At 48.6% G+C, this 16,684-nt stretch overlaps 1 protein-coding gene across 2 annotated transcripts in view; it reads right to left on the bottom strand.

Annotated features, from left to right (window-relative positions):
- Positions 1–16,684, bottom strand: part of TENM4 (teneurin transmembrane protein 4) — a 371,175-nt gene that overhangs the window by 37,108 nt on the left and 317,383 nt on the right. For both annotated transcript variants that reach the window (XM_056115823.1, XM_056115822.1), the window contains one exon: positions 10,711–11,588. In XM_056115823.1, the coding sequence (XP_055971798.1) occupies positions 10,711–11,588 (878 nt within the window). The remainder of the gene's footprint in view (positions 1–10,710; positions 11,589–16,684) is intronic.

Genomic DNA, 16,684 nt, shown 5'->3' on the forward strand with positions numbered 1-16,684 from the left:
AAGCTGAAATAGACTGGGCCCGCGGCTTGGAGTTTGGAGTGAGGGACTAACTCTGGGTGAGGCCGCGTTTTTGCATATGCTTGGCTCTCACTGGGCTGAGACAGTCTTAAGGATGCTTTTTGTTTTATGGCTGTACTAGCTTTGTGCACTCAGGGATCACTCCTGGCAGGGCGTGGGGAACTCTATGTGATACCGGGGATCAAACCCTGGTAGGTTACATGCAAGGCAAGTGCCTTCCCCACTACACTATCTCTCCAGCATCTTAAGAACTCTTTTTCTGTTTTTTTGCTTTTTGGATCACACCCAGCAATGCTCAGGGCTTACTCCTGGCTCTGCACTCAGGAATCATTCCTGGCATCCTCGGAGGACCATATGGGATGCCAGGGATGAAACCAAGTCAGCCGCATGCAAAGCTAACGCCCTACCTGCTGTGCTATTGCTCCAGTCCCAGTACCTTGAGGACACTTTACCCTAGAAGGACACTTTACTCTATAAGGACCCTAGGCGCCTGGTCAGACAGTACTGACCAGCAGACATTAGACATCTGAGTCCTTCATTCACCTCCCTCTTCAATAGCTCACACAACCCTCCTTAGAAAACCTTCAGTAGCATATGAAAATGCTTTTGCATTTTCTGCACATGCAACGAATGCTCATAATATAATCCTCAATGGTGTATACTCATGTTCTCCCTTATGGGTCCCTATGAGCTTCCTGAAAAAAATTAGGAGAATATGTGTAAGTTGTTACATCCCTTCCTCTGGCAGTAAAATCAGTCCTCCAGCTCTCTCTAGTTGTTCTGCAGCCTATGCTGGTAGATTCCTCCCTGCTGAAGTCACTGTCTTGAGAATAAAAGCCCTCAGGTTAGCCTGGTGTTTCTGTGCCTTTCTGGGTGACACTGACCAAGAAAACCAGCAGGAAGGTGTTGGTGTCTGCCACAGAAAGCCACTGATGCCAGACGCTCTAGGCTTTGCACCAGGCTCCGTAGCACCGGCAAGGTGAGCCGAGGGGACCGGCTTCTAGCTTTGTTTTCCCCACTCACCATCAAAACTCCTCGGCAAATCACTTCAGGCAGCTTACAAAACATCAGCCAAGGAGCCTCCCTATTTTCTCCTACATCAAATGAGACTTGCACTTCCCTTAGAGACACTTCTTAGATCACTAACTTAAAGACAAATGCAGAGTCTCCCTAGGGCCTGCAGGACCCTCTGAGACTGCCCTCGAAGTCTGTCACCTCCCAGTGGGAAGGGACTTCTGTCTGGGTCACTGAGAGTGCCTGGAATCAAGCAGATGCCCCGACACGTGCATGGCTGATTGTAAGTAGAACGATCTGTTTCTCCCGGCCTCTCTCTCCACGAGCACCATAAGCATTACCCCACCAGTACTGGCTGCCTTCCATGGCATCATCTCCTGTACCCAGACGTGCAGAGCTCAGCTCAGATCAGGCTTTGAGTGCTCACATATGCTATACCTTTCTCAGGGAAGCCTGTCCCTTGCTAGCTTCACTTAAGACTCAGATCTTAGATCAACAACAGATCAGTGGATTGTGAAGGTGTGGCATAATACACAGTGGAATACTACACAACTGTAAAGAATGATGAAACCATGCCATTTGCTTAGACATGGATGGAGCTGGAAGACACCTTGCTAAATCAAGTCAGAAGAAGGACAAAGACAGGATGACATCACTTACATATGGTATTTAGAATAGCTGGATGAGGACATGCAGTGGTTTCAAGAAGGACCGACCTTGGTCACAGACAGAGAGAAGAAGGAAAGAAAGAGTGGTGGGGAGGGGGAGAAGAGACAGATGAGTGGTGGCGACAGGTCAGGAGAGTCAGGTACAAGGGTGGTGTTAGGAACGACAGCGTCAAATATCCAAACCACTGAGTCAACAACACTGACATCAAGAGACCCAAACTTTAACAACCAAACTTAGAAAGGTGCCTGTCAAGAGGGCAGGCTGGAGGCAGCGTTGGGGGTGGGCGGGGGCTGGTGGTGATGTGGGGGTGGGAGAGATATGAGAGGGAAGCATTGGTGGAGGGAAGTGAGCACTGGTGGGATCAGCGCTGCAGTAGTATACGTCTGAAACTCAACTATGCATAACTTTGTAAACCACTGTGCTTTAATAAAGGAAAAACAAAACTCAAGAGCTTAGTTGAGATGCTATCTTTGGAGAGGGCCACCTCTGACCATCCTCTGAAACAGACAGCTTCCCTCTTCTCTCTCACAGTCTTGCATTCTCCCCAACCTCACCCCGCCATTTCACTTTATTTCTTCTTTGTTTTCTTGTTCACTGACTATCTCTTCTCACTAGAACCAGGGGCCCAGGGGATCATTCGTACTCTTGGTGCTGACAGGAGTACTGGCACGTGGTCTATCCTTGGGTGATTGAGATAGTTAAACTATAAAGGTAACCAAACAACAAACTGTCCTCCTATTGTTCATCGATTTGCTCGAGCGGGCCCAGTAATGTCTCCATTTTGAGACTTGTTGTTACTGTGTCTGGCATATCGAATACATCACGGGTGGCTTGTCAGGCTCTGCCGTGCGGGCGAGATACTCTCGGTAGCTTGCCAGGCTCTCCGAGAGGGGCAGAGGAATCGAACTCGGGTCGGTCATGTTGCCTGCGTGCAAGGCAAACGCCCTACCGATGTGCTATCGCTCCAGTCATAAAGATAAAAAAATAGTAATATCCTATATCTATTTTTTTAAAAGAAAGAGGCAGTCCCCTGAAGTCCTTGGGGTGCGCAGAGACCACTCTTGGCATTGGTACAAGCCCAAGCAGTATTTGGGGGGCCACAAAAGCATGCTGGTGGTGTCTGGGATGGCAGAACTGGAGCTTGAACTCAAGGCCCAGTGCCTGGCTTGAACTATCTTCCTGTACAATGCTACTGTTGTTTTTTTTCCCCAAGGTATAACCTGAGGATAACTGAGAACTCCACCACTTTTTCCTTTTGGAATTTTTTTAACCTCTCCGTGGATACAAGGAAGGGAAATGCATTCTACTGATAAGCCACCAGTTAGGTGCTCAGCAATATGCTTGCATCTACTGTCGGGGGTAGCTGTCCCCTAACCTTAACATTTATGTAACTGCCTCATACATGCTGAGCTTGAGACTCAGCAAGAAAAACTAACTCACCTAAGACTACAAGGTTGATCTCTGGGTATCCTGATTCAAAGTCAGGTCTCTCTGAGCTAAGGGGCTTCTCCCATTTCCCTAAGAATGATGCATAAAGAATACCATAATCTTTGTGTTCATCACTAGAGATGTTCAAGAAGAAAATGCGTTTGGAAATCAGAACTGAGTCAAGGCTGCCCGTTTTCTCTACTACCACTGCAGTGGACTGTGGAGTGAGGCTGAGTTTCTGTTTGGGTGGGGGGTGGTGGTGACAGTGATGGCCAGTGATGGGCTTTTCATTTATTTTCTTCCACTGACTTTCCCTCACTCTATTTTTCTGAAGCATCTCTAAAGCATGTGTAAAGAAATCACATAAAAGATTCATCTAGTTGTGGTGAACTTGAGTCTCCTAAGTGGCCTGCTGAGGATGGCCTCACTCACACTGCAAAGCTTTCTACTTCACACTCAATACTTCACACCTCAAGTGAGAAAAATGACACAGTGCTTCTCTGGTACTAACTTTTGCTCATTGTGGTTTTTTTGGTTGGAAAACAGAGGTGTGATTTTTATGACCTTCAACTAGGATTATTTCAGACAGAATCATATTCATCAACAAGAAAAAATGGAATGACCCCCTGTGAATAATTAGAGGTTACACCAGTAGTTGCGGGGTCTCATTAACGCCTCCCAGACTATCAGATCCAGAGTGTTTTCAGTGCTTCTGTCAGAAAAAAACAAGAACAAAAACCAGAAACAAAAACAAGGACAACAACAATAAGAACAACAACTGTCACTGTCACTGTCCTCCCGTTGTTCCTCGATTTTCTCGAGCGGGCCCAGTAACGTCTCCATTGTAAGACTTTGTTGTTACTGTGTTTGGCATATCGAATACATCACGGGGAGCTTGCCAGGCTCTGCCGTGCGGGCGAGATACTCTCGGTAGCTTGCTGGGCTCTCCGAGAGGGGCGGAGGAATCGAACTCGGGTCGGCCATGTTGGCTGCATGCAAGGCAAACGCCCTACCGCTGTGCTATCACTCCAGCCCAATAACAAATAAAATCCCCAAAACAACCTTGCAGAACTGTGTGTGTTCCTATCTTCTTATTCTCCCTTCCTCTTCCTCCTCCTCTTTCTCTTTTTCCTTTTCTTGGGGAGGTGTTTACAAAGGGGTTCTCAGAGTTTACTCCTAGCTCTGGGCTCAGGGATCACTCCTGGAGCAACTCAGGGGACCATATGAGGTGTTGGGGATGGAACTTAGGTTGGCTGAGTGCAAGGCGAATTGCCTTACTCACTGTGCTATCGCCCCGGCCCTCCATGCTTCAGTTTTCTATAGGATGGAGTCCAATGGTGAATTTGGGCTGTCAGGATTTCTGAGCTGGGCTCTGGTACCCTGCCAGTCTTGCTCACAATGGTTTCCGTGAGGATGTGCAGTTGATGGAAAGCACTTAGAGATTCATCTAGACCCGGGACTGGGCCCTGGCTCTGCTCATCGAGCACATCATGTCACAGAGCCCGTGCCTGAGCTGGCTCTCCTGGCTTCTCCTCAGAGCCCTCCTCTGCCTCTGTCCCCAGAGGAGCAGATGCCACAGCCGGCTTTCCTGGGCTTTCTCGCTGACTTGGTACTGGCTGAGTCCAACAATGATAGATTCCGATAAGAGACTATGGAGGTCGGGAGAGATTTTTTTTTTTAACCTCCAATTTCTGGTGGTACTATATTTTTGCTAGTGGCTTCCCTGACCCGCGTCTACAGCTTCTACTGAATGGGGAGTCAGTGGCAGCACCCCATCAGCCTCTGGGTGCTACTGTTAGCCTATTTTAGTGCCTGCTTTCCCCTCCATCTTTTCTTGGCGCTCTATCCCTTCTTGTACCTATGCAACATTTCTCCACTTGAAAGTACTTTTTCTGGGTATAGAATCCTAGGTTGACAGTTTTAAAATTTCACCATTTCTGCCTTTTAGTTGTTTTCTAATGAGAAATTGTGATTTAAAAAACATATTTAGATTTAAAAAACATATGTGATTTAAAAGACATGTTCTATGTGATTACTTTCACACAGAACAGATTAGTTTATGCTATTATAATATGTCATAGATATAGTTTGATACTTGTCTGTGTATAGGATTCACCACATTCACTAAAGTTCCAGTGCCCTCCTACCATGCAAAGACCCCTCAACCTATTACTCTGACGCCGCTTCTTTCCACAGATAACCACAATAGTTTCCCCTGAGTCGAGGAGTTAGTTTTCTCGGTGCTCTTTTGTGTGTGAGGATAAGGGTGGGGGAGTTGGGCCATACCTGGAAGTGCTCAGGGGTCACCCCTAGCAGGGCTCAGGAAGCCACAGCTGGTATCAGGGACAGAACTGGGGTCAGCTGCACACAAGGCAATTGCCTTCTTCCCTGTCCTATTTCTCCAGTCATTTAAAAAAAATAGGTTATAATTTACCAATTATTGCCCCTCCTTATAATCTCTCTCTCTCCATCCCATTCCTTTTCTCCTTTTCTTCTGCATTCAGCAGTTTGAATACTATATGTCTACATTTCTGCTCAGTGTATCCTATTTGGTGTTTTGCGAGCTTTTGATTATCTGTGGTTTGGTGTCTGTCATTAATTATAATTATTGAACATTATTTTCTTAAAGGGCTGGAGTGATAGCACAGCATTTGCTTTGCACATGGCCAACCCGGGTTCGATTCCTCTGTCCCTTTCGGAGAGCCCAGCAAACTACTGAGAGTATCCCTCCCACATGGCAGAGCCTGGCAAGCTCCCCCTGGCGTATTTCACTACGCCGAAAACAGTAACAACAAGTCTCACAAAGGAGACGTTACTGGTGCCCACTCAAGCAAATCAACGAACAATGGGAGGACAGTGCTAGAGTGGTATTTTCTTAAATATTTCCCTGCCCTATTTTTCCCTCTTCTATATTTCAGACACATGTACATTGATCAGTTGATAGTGTCTGTGACTCATGCATGCCCTGGTCTATAGTTTTCACTCTCATTCTCTGTGTTTCAGTTTCATTTCCTCAGGCTGCCTTCTTTCAGGCCCGCTAACCCTACTGCTAAGCCTACCAAAGGCATTCCTCATCCCTGTCACTAAGGTTTTCGTTTTGAGATTTTCCATCTGATTCTCTTACAGTTTTCTCTGCTTAATCACCTGATTTGAAATCTTGTTTGCCTTTTCCTTTGGTGTCTTTAACATAAGTATAACAATTCTAAATGAAGTATAAGACAGTTTGGACATCTCTGTCCTGAGGGGACTGATGATTCTTTTGTCTCTTGAGACTATGGGGATTTTCCTTGCTTTTCCGAAAGTTCAATTGAAAGAGTGATATCTGGGCTGGAGAGATAGCGCAGGGGTTAAGGTGTTGGCCTTGTACATGGCTGATCTGGGTTTGATAGCCAGGGGTGAGCCCTGAGCACTGCTGAGTGTGGCTTAATCACTCCACTCTCCCTACCCCCCAAAAAGAAGAAAAAAAATCAAGAGACACATCCTGTGCAGCACAGTAGAAACAAACAGGACAAATTATATGTCTGGGAACGAGTATGAATTTCCTTTTTGAAGACTTGAGTAAGGGCATTGAATTAACTTCAGATTCAGGCTGGCTTCAAAATTTGTTTTGATGGTTAACTTTTGTGCATCACAAACTTCATGCTCCTCTAGCAACACTGTACCTTGTGTCTAGGGCATGAAATTGGTTTGTCAGAGTTTCTGATGCCCACCCACCACACACACACACACACACACACACACACACACACACACACGGTCCACACAGCAGTGGTGGTGAGGATGACAGTCCTGGCCGAGTTCAGGCAATACAGGCGTGTGGGTGTTCCCGGGGTCTGCAGGGTCATAGCTGGGGCAGGCACTTCTCTGCACCGTGTCTCAGGGAGGCTTGTTCCAAGCTCTCACCCATTCCGGGCTCCTTCCCAGCAATGCTCTGCTCTCCATCATTAGGTTTGGCCTCTGAGCTAATGTGTGGGAGTCGGGGAGGAAGCCTCAGTCTTCGACAGAGTGTGGCTCCACCCCCCCTCAGGCCTTAATTCTGGGCCCGTGACATAGCTGTGTTCCTCTCCCTGCAAAATGAAAAAAGATTTTTCCTTTCTTTGTTCAGCTGACACGGATTTTCCCAGTGCCTACGCGGGATCACGCCAGTGGCCCTGCTTTCTACAGAGGAAAACTCTGGTTTTCTGGGAGACAGGCAAGAAGGGCCTGGGCAGAGCAGGGAGCCGTCTGTGTCCTAGCAATGGTCTCTCAGATCCTTCTAGGGCCTTCGCTGTAAATTCCTGGTGGGTTTTCAGAGAAAACTCCTGAAGAGGGTGTAGACTCTTCCAGTCTCCATAGCTCCCGAGGCTCTCTACTCCCGAAAGTGTGCTCACAGACTGTGTAAGCCGGCCAGCCTTCCCAGCTAAGCCAGGGCTCACATCTTGTCTTCCTCCCCAGGAGTTGGCTATTTCTTCATTTGACCAGTTGCTATTCCATGAGCCCAGAGAGCGAGGAAAATAGATGAGTCCTTCTCTGGCTCCGGGAGTGTTCATTCTGGCTCTGATACCCGGAAACCAACCCTAGAATTCTATTTTGTACTAGGAGCCCTGGCTTAGCTGGGATTTGAATGCAGTGGTCTTCTCAGGACAGCATCTTCTTCGTCACCTTTTGTTTTGGGTTTTGGGTTCCACCCAGCAGTGCTAGGAGCTTACTCCTGACTCTGTGCTCAGCAAGCACTCCAGGCAGTGCTTGAGGGGGACCATATGGAGTGTCAGGGATTGAACCTGTGTCAGCCGCATGCAAACAAACACCTCATCCATTTACTATTGCTCCAGCCCCTTTCTTCCCCTTTTTCAAAATATCCACTCCCACCCGACTGTATAGTCGTCCATGCGGCATCTCCTGAGCTCCTAGTACGCAGCAAGCCTGATGCTGGGGAGACAAAGGAGCTCACGGAGGCACAAAGACAGCAATGGCAGGGCGGGGCACAGGGACAGCTACAGCGCGAGAAGTCATCAGTCCAGGCCCTCTTGGCTGCCAGTCTCCTGCTCCTTGATCCATATTTTAAGCCATGTCATCATCTTCCCAGAAAGCCCTTCTAAGTGCAGTGACTCCACATGGGCCATGAGGTCAGCATCACGTACCCTCTGGGTACAGGAAGGAAAGCAACCTGGATTCCTCAGAACTGGGAACACTTTAAGGCAAGGTGCTTCCAGGTGTGTGTTTATGTTAGATGTGTGATTTCATCTTAATTGATTATTTGATACATCTAACAAAAACTCTGCACGCTTAGTATAATGTATCAGAGATTCAATGGATAAGAACAGGTACTACACTGGATCTTAGCCCAAAGGCTAAGTGATACAGAACACATATTTGAATCCCTCCCACACAGATGTCAGAAAGAGGAAGATGAACCCTAGTCATTAGGGTTTAAAAAAATTTTTTTTTTTTGTAGGGGCGGGGGTATCTGGCAAACCCAGTGATACTCAAGGGTGACTCCTCCTGGCTCTGTGCTCAGGAATCAATCACTCTGGGCAGTGCATGGGGAACCATATGGGAGGCGGGGATCAAACCGATGTTTTACCTGTATAAGGTGAGCGTGCTGCCCGCTGTACTACCGCCTCAGTCACTAGTCATCGTACTTTCAGGAGAGTGTTCTGGTTCTGCTCTATTCACTGTCTGACTTTAGACTTGCTACTTAACTCTCTGGGCGTTAGTTTGTTCATCTGTGAAAATTGTGGAGGCTAACACTGGCCATCTGAGGTGGCAGCGATGATGAAAAGAAAGAGCCTGGAATGCTGTCAGATCTCAAGTAAAGGGAGCTTCTCATTTCATCTCCCATTCCCGGGCTCTATTATTAATGGACACTTTGCTGTTCCAAAAGCCTTTTTATAAAAATCACTGATGCAAAGGCCACCAAGGAAAGACAGGGAGTGTGTGCAGGGGGACAGATCCTTTTCAGAAGAACTGATGAGATGTCAGGACTGACTGGAAGTCGTGAATGTGTACATGGAGTTTGGAACTGAGGGGTGACCCTAGAATCCACTGAGTGCACCTATAATTGGCTTTGACAGAGCTTCCTGTATTGACCAAATAACATACAAGAGATTCCTGCTGGGCAAATGGGGGTGAATTATTTAGTGTATCTCCATTTCAATGAGTTAATCAAGATAATTGCCATTTTTCCTGGATTGTTGTCTTTTCTGTGCAATTAATGAGGTCCTTGTTTAGAGAAAGGGACTTAACCAACGAACTCTAAAATTGCTGTGACATTCTGGGGGCAAACTGTATTTAAAAAATCTATTACACATCTTTTTTTTTCCCTTTGGATTCGAGCACTGTGAGAAAGGGGTTCGATCATGCTTGAAAGAACTTTCGACTCAAGGATCTAAGTTCGAACAAGCCAAGGGGCGGTGGGTCCGAGCTGAATAACTGTGAGCTCCAGCCCCAGACGGATTTGGCTGTGGTCCCAGGATGGCCAGGCATCACTGCCGAACAGTGGACCAACAAGCTGTGGCCTCAGTTTCTGTGTCTTGTAAAAGAGATGCTGTATATCCGCCACCTTTCAGCACTGTGATAAGGATGAAAAGCAGTAATGCATTTTCTAGCTCAGGAAGCCTGGGTTCTTTCTCACCTCCCAGAATTTATCAGTGGCTAATATAGTATTGTGAGTTGTCTGGAACAGGGCTAAGTTCACAAAGCAGCTAAAACTCTAAACCGAAGAAGTGGTGTTACAGTCTTCTCGGATTACAGCTCACCGGCAAGGGACATGACTCGGGGGACTAGTACACAGGCTTTGCATACAGGACAGCTGGGTTTCGTCCCCAGCACCACATGGGCACCTGAGCATGAAGCTGGGAGACGCCCCAAAGCCGGATAGAGAAAGAGAGAAAAGTTTGACTACTTATGTCTACATATTGTGTTTGAGAAGGGAACAAGCAAAAACACTCATAAGTTCTAGTCACAAAATATTTTTAAAATGTATTTCATGAGGGGTGGTCTCCTCAGTTCCCCTTAAGAGCCCTGGGACAACTCCTGGAGATATTTGGTCAAAACCTTATTTTTCTTTAAATATTCAAATTTAAAAATTTTTTTTTAGGTATTAAAACTTTCTCCATTTTCAAATCATACCCACAATCTATTTAACTTTGAAAAACCACCCGAAGATGTGGCCTTTGATTGATTATCCGGAAAAATCATCCACATAGAACTCCTTCTCACCATATTTCTGGGGTGGTTGCATGAAGCGGTTTCTAAGAAGTCTTCATCTACATCGCCTGCCTGAGCTCTGCTGGGCAGGGTCTCAATGCTTCCACATTACAGGGGTGGAAACTGAGGCCCGGAGAGAGAAAGTCAGTTCTTGGCAAGCTGGAGCAAGCTCAAGAATGCTGACTCAAGAGCTCTTGTCTTTTCTACTAGCCCAGAATCCTTCCTCGGAGCAATGATGTGGAATATGAGTATGAGAGATCTCTGGTTCATAGACCTCAAGCCTACCATAGTCAAGTATACAATGCGCACAAGGCACCAACATGTCATCAATTCACCTCTAGGCCCATGTGCATCTCCCAACACAGAGCACCGATGGCTTTGTCTCATACTTACTCATAAAACGTCGTCCACCCATTTTCATTGCTTTTGGCTGCCAGAAGACCTGAGTTGCCATGGTAGGTCATCATGGCCAACTCGTGTCCTTGTGTGGTCACACTCCTGAGTGCACTGTTGGTGCCCATGGTCACCCAGTACACCTGGCCGTCTGGGACCACGAGCCAGAGGGGCATGCCGGTGGAGTCTCGCCGGATGTTCACCATGTTGCCGTTGTTGTCGGTGATGAGTGTGACGTCACCCTCGCCGGTGTAGGTGAAGTTGTACAGGTAATCACCTGTGGGCAGGCTTTGGGTATAGAGGTGCCTGCCATTGGTATCAAACAGGTAAAGCTCCTGGTCGATGGGTGAAGACAGCTCATACATATTCTGGGTGTTGAGGAAAGGCTTGTTCTTCCTGATAAACCGGATTCGGATATTCCCAAGGTCTGCCACATACAGCTCACCATCAGCACACACAGCCAGGGAGGATGGGGTGTTGAGCTTCGCGTCCTTGGCATAACCATCGTCTCCAGAGAAACAGTCACAGTTGGCGTCATTCTTACAGTCACAGCCACTCGGAGCCCCGGCCACCAGCGAGATCTCCCCGTTAGTGGTGACCTGCCGGATGCGGTTGATCTTCTTCTCATCAGTCTCGGCAATGTACAGGACCCCATTGTGAGAGACAGCCACTGCAGTGGCTGACTCCAGGGTGGCGTGGATGGCCACCTTGCTCAGCAAGAAGTGGTCGATGCCGGGAACCTGGCAGTGCATGGGCCTCCCAGCCACGATGCGCACCTGGTGGTTTTCAGAGATTTGCAGGACCACGTTGTTGTCGAGGACGTAGAGGGAGTTGTCCATGGGACTGATGGCTAGGTCTGTGGGCCACTCCAGGCGAACCTGCCAATGGAGACATGAACACTCAAATGCCTGTCCGGGTGCCCACCACTCACGATCACTGTCTCAAGTGTCTTCAGTCGAGACCTCTCTCAGTCATGCAGAAACCTGCCACTAGCCATGACTTCAGCCCACACCCCCACCAACACAGTGAAACCACAGGAGCCTCCCCTGAGAGAGCTGATGGACTCCATTAGACACACCAAATGCAAAAGAAGGGGATAACCAAAAAACTGACAGCAATCAAGCCAAAAATCAGTGGGTCAGCGGATGAACTTGGGATTCCGACAGGACTGGGCTGGGATCCAGCCCCCTGACTGGGGGAAGTGACCTTGCCTTTCCGAGCCTCAGTGCCCTCATCTGTGAAGTAGGAACTGTGACCACACAGTGTATCCAATCCACAGAAAGTGCGCAGGCAGCAGCAGCAGCAGCAGCAGCTAAGGCCACGTTAAGTGTGGCCACCGAGCTCATTATGGGGAGGGCAGGAAAAGGCACGTGGATTTTGGAGGCAGAGCAGGGAGGTGTGGAGAGGCCGAGGAAAGACAGGTCTGAAAGATGGACCCTTAATTCTTGGAATTCTTGGGCTGGCACTGGCAAGGCTCTGGGGCTGCAGGACAACGCCGTCGTGACTCTAGCCAGGCCCAGGGAGTTTCAAACCTGGCAGCTCTCTCGTAGACCCTGTGGGTATCTTGGGAGGCATCAGTGCTTAAGCCCCACTGCAGGCCATTAAACCAGACCGCCAGGTGTGGGACCCGGGCACGGTTCCTAACGTTTCCTCAGTGACTCTCGAGTGAGCGTGGAGCTGCTTTTCTGCAGTGCAGCCAGAAAGCAGGCCTCTCCAGGCAGCTGTCGGAGGACAGGCCTCCCCCAGCCACTGGAGACGGAGTCTGTGCTAACCAGGCTGGGAAACCAGGCTGGAGAGAGGTCTGGGACCTCAGACTGTAGGTCCTCCAGGCAGTGGGCTCTAGGAGTTCTGAGTCCTGGACCCCAGGCTTTAGTCTTTTCTGAGCCAAGCTGGGAAGCTGAACCAGATTATAGTGACCTCCTGGCAGGCTCTGAGGCCAGAGCTGTATCAGCTGCACCCTTGGGTGTGCTCCACCAAGGGGGTTTGGCATTAAGGGACCCTTTCTGCTAAGTGTGTCCCCAAAGGTCCCAGCTACACTGACATCGCTGATTTGTGACCCCCCTTTCTCCTTTCTCCAGTTCCCTCCAAGGACTCACTAAAGGCCCCGAGCCCCCTATAGACCGTGACATTCGGATTAATTTGGGGCTATTTAAACACGGGGCTATCTTTAGCTAAGAAATGTCCCTTCCAGAAATTTACTCTTGAGCATCACTGTCCACAGGGATGTCTGTCACAGCCAATTTTAATCACGCTGGAAAAAAAATGGAACCGCCTCAAATGCCAGCCCAAGACGGGAAATGGGATAAATGAATTCCACGACATTCAGTCTGCCCGCATGCTCGAATACTGTGTGGAACCATTAAAAGTGCTATTATAGATGGGTATTTAATGGCACGGGGAGATGGTTGTTATGTATGCAGGGGTGAGATCAGGCTACAAATCTGGAAGCACAGCGTGATCCCAACTGGGGAGAAAGACCAAGGTCAATCAGACACACTGGGGCTGCAGGAGAGGGAAAAATTTGAGGCAGATACAAGGAACTGTTACCTGTACGGGCACGGAATTGCACATTTTCCTCGTTGTAATTCTGAACTTCTCATGGATTCTAAAGGCTCACGGGATGGCTTGTGAGCCATCTGGTGAAAAGGGAAAAGCCCTGAGCACCCACCAGCGAGGGGGAGTGTCCAGGGCTGGAGGGCCTGCGGGCTCTTTCTAGTATCCTCTGAGGGCAGTCCTCAGCCCTGTTTTGTTTTTTTTTTGTTTGTTTGTTTCTGGGTCACACCCAGCGATGCTCAGGGGTTCCTCCTGGCTCTGCACTCAGGAATCACTCCTGGCAGTGCTTGGGGGACCATATGGGATGCTGGAATTCGAACCCAGGTCGGCTGCAGGCAAGGCAAATGCCCTACCAGCTGTGTTATCGCTCTAGCCCCTCAGCCCTGTATTTGGAAGTCTCACTGGACCTGGACACTTTTGTCCCCACAGGACAAAAGAGATAGTGCAGTGGTTTCATACATCTGCGCTCTGGCCCTCAGCAGAACCTGTGCCTTCAGCTGCATCAAAAACACGGTTTATATTTCCAGGTATAGCCGAAGTGACATCTACACTTGTTTGTTCATTGCAGCACTGTTTACAATAGCTAGAATCTGGAAAAAACCTGAGTGCCCAAGAACAGATGACTGGTTAAAGAGAATTTGGTTCATCTACACAATGGAATACTGTGCAGCTGTCAGGAGAGATGAAGTCACGAACCTTGCTTATAAATGGATAGACATGGAGAGTATCATGCTAAGTGAAATGAGTCAGAAAGAGAGGGATAGACATAGAAAGATTGCATTCATCTGGGGGAATATAAAGTAACAAAATAGGAGACTAACACCCAAGAATAGCCAAGATAAGTACCAGAAGGTTTATTCCATGGCTTGGAAGCCAGCCCACATGCTAGGGGAAAAGGCAGCTCAGACAGAGAAAGGAGCACCAAATAAAGGGTGTTGGGAGGATCCTCCCAGGATGGGAGATGCATGTTGAAAGTAGACTATAGACCAAACATGATTGCCACTCAATGCCTCTTTTGCAAACCACAACAACCAAAAGGAGAGAGAGAACAAAAGGGAATGCCCTGCCACAGAGGCGGGGTGGGATGGAGGGGATGGGGGGTGGGAGGGATACTGGGACCTGTGGTGGTGGAAAATGGGCACTGGTGAAGGGATGGGTACTCGATCATTGTATAACTGAAACCCAAGCACAAAAATTTGTAAGTCTATAACTGTACCTCATGGCGTTTCAATAAAAATAAAAAAAAAAAAAGAAAAAGAAAAGAACACAGTTTACCCTGAGAGTGGCAGGGATTTTCAGTTTCCCAAAACCCATCTAATGCATCCTATCCGATGCCCCGGGGGCCTGTTTTTGGACTCTGCTACCTGTCACTTAGAAGAAATTACTGTACCTAATGGATACACAGTAACTGAGGGACATAAGAGGGAGCTTGCTGGGATGAAGCTGACTGTGGTGGGCTCTGCCCCTGGGTCCCAGACACCAGCAGTCCTGGAGCAGGACCAGTGCCTGGGGTCTGTCCTCCCAGTCAGCAACTCCCAAGGCTCCAGATCCCACTGGGTGCCCCACCTGCAGAGACCTTGGCTCCCATCTCCAGGATGGGCGGGGCCTGCTGCGTTCCTGGGGGACCCCAGGAGGGGACAAGCACCCCCTATCCTGAGCTCTATGCCTCTCAGAAAACATCCAAGGTGATCATGTCTCAGAGCCAGAATGGCAGGGACAGCGAGGCTTCGGGTCAGAGTCTCTCCTCCTAGTTCCGCTTCACAGTGACTCTAGGTGCAAACTTCTTAGGTCCTTTTTTGGTTTGATTTGATTTGGGGGCCACACCAGTGGTGCTCAGGGCTAACCCCTGGCTCTGTGCTCAGAGATTCTTGTGGGGCTTGGGGGGCTACATGGGGTCCCAGGGATTGAACCTGCGTTGGTTGTGTGCAAGGTCTTACCCCTGTAATATCCTTGAACTTCTTTTCCCATATGCGAAAGGAAGTAATCAAAATTTTTGTTTGTTTGTTTGGGGGCCATACTCAGCAATGCTCAGGGATCACCACCAGCAGGGTTTTGGGGACCAGATGTGGTGCTGGAGATTGAACTCAGATTTGGTCGCCTGCAAGGCAAACATTGTACTATTGCTCCAGCTCTAAGAGGTAATAAATAAATATTGCACAAGTAGTAGTCATAAGACTCAAAGTAGATAGTGTGTAAGAAAGCTTTTTTAAAAAATAAATTACAAAGAGAACTGGTATTTAATCTGGGCTGGGAAATTTATGTCCATGATTTTATTTAAAAGTGTTCATACCCCCATATCTGATGGGACCTAGAAGAAGACTTTGCATTTATAAGTAATGTGTCTTGCACCAAGTCTCGATCTCTTTCTGTAACTCGGGACAGACAGGATCTACTCGTGGGTCAGAGAGATAGTGCAGTGGGAAGGGCCTCTTGCCTTGCATGTGGCCAACCTGGGTTCAATGCCCAGCAACCCCCAGAACTTCCAAGAGCAATTTTTGAGTACAGAGCCAGGAGTTACCTCCGAGCATCACCAGGTGTGATACTCAAAACAAACACAATAAAAGATCTACTCTTGGGTGCCAGGGAACCACAAGTCTGTTCCTACAGCGGCCATCACAGAACACCCTGCAGGGGGATCTTGGCGCCTGGGCAAAGGGCGATGATGCCTGTCTGCAGTGGCCGCAGCCCTCGGAGCTGAGAATTCATCTCCCCTCTGTGTGAAATGTCTCACTGCTTTCTCATCAACAGAAACCCTTGCTGAACCACCCAAGTTTGGTGCCAATGTCGCCCTCTGTGAAGGTGGGACGGGGCCTGGGGACTCTCCCTCCTATGTGCTTGGCAGTGCCCTGCGCCCTGGCACACTGCCCACTTATTCTCAACACAGAAGCCTCGCCAGACTGTAGCCAATCATTTCCACTGTACAGATCTACCACATGAGGCCCAGAGTTCCCTTCCTGACACTCTTGAAGGTTACCCAACCTGGGAGTGACAAAGTGCACTCGATCCATTCATCAGAGACTCACGAGCACATACTGAAGGTGCAAGTGGCCTGGTTCCAGGGCAAATGGCAGAGATCCTGAACTCATGTGGTTCAGGACAGTGGGTCAGTATCTGTGTCTTCAGAGAGGAAGCTCAGGTCTCAGAGCAATGAACAGTGGGTAGGACACTTGCTTTGTGAGGAGGGGACCAGGGTTGACTCTGGCACAGCACAGGGTCCCCCGAGCCTGCCAGGAGTAATCACTGAGCACAGAGCCAGGAGCAAGCCCTGAGCACCATGGGATATGGCCCAAACCATAAGAAAGAGGGCACTTCAGGCCTGAGGTTCAGCCCTGCCATGGGGGGTTACTGCCTTTCAGGCCTCCTGGCCACACTTCACCCCTTCTCCAAGTCTCCCCATCACCCCTTCATAACTCATGGTGAA

The sequence above is a fragment of the Sorex fumeus genome, unplaced genomic scaffold (assembly GCF_029834395.1).
Source record: "Sorex fumeus unplaced genomic scaffold, SorFum_2.1 ptg000030l, whole genome shotgun sequence".
Taxonomy (NCBI): domain Eukaryota; kingdom Metazoa; phylum Chordata; class Mammalia; order Eulipotyphla; family Soricidae; genus Sorex; species Sorex fumeus.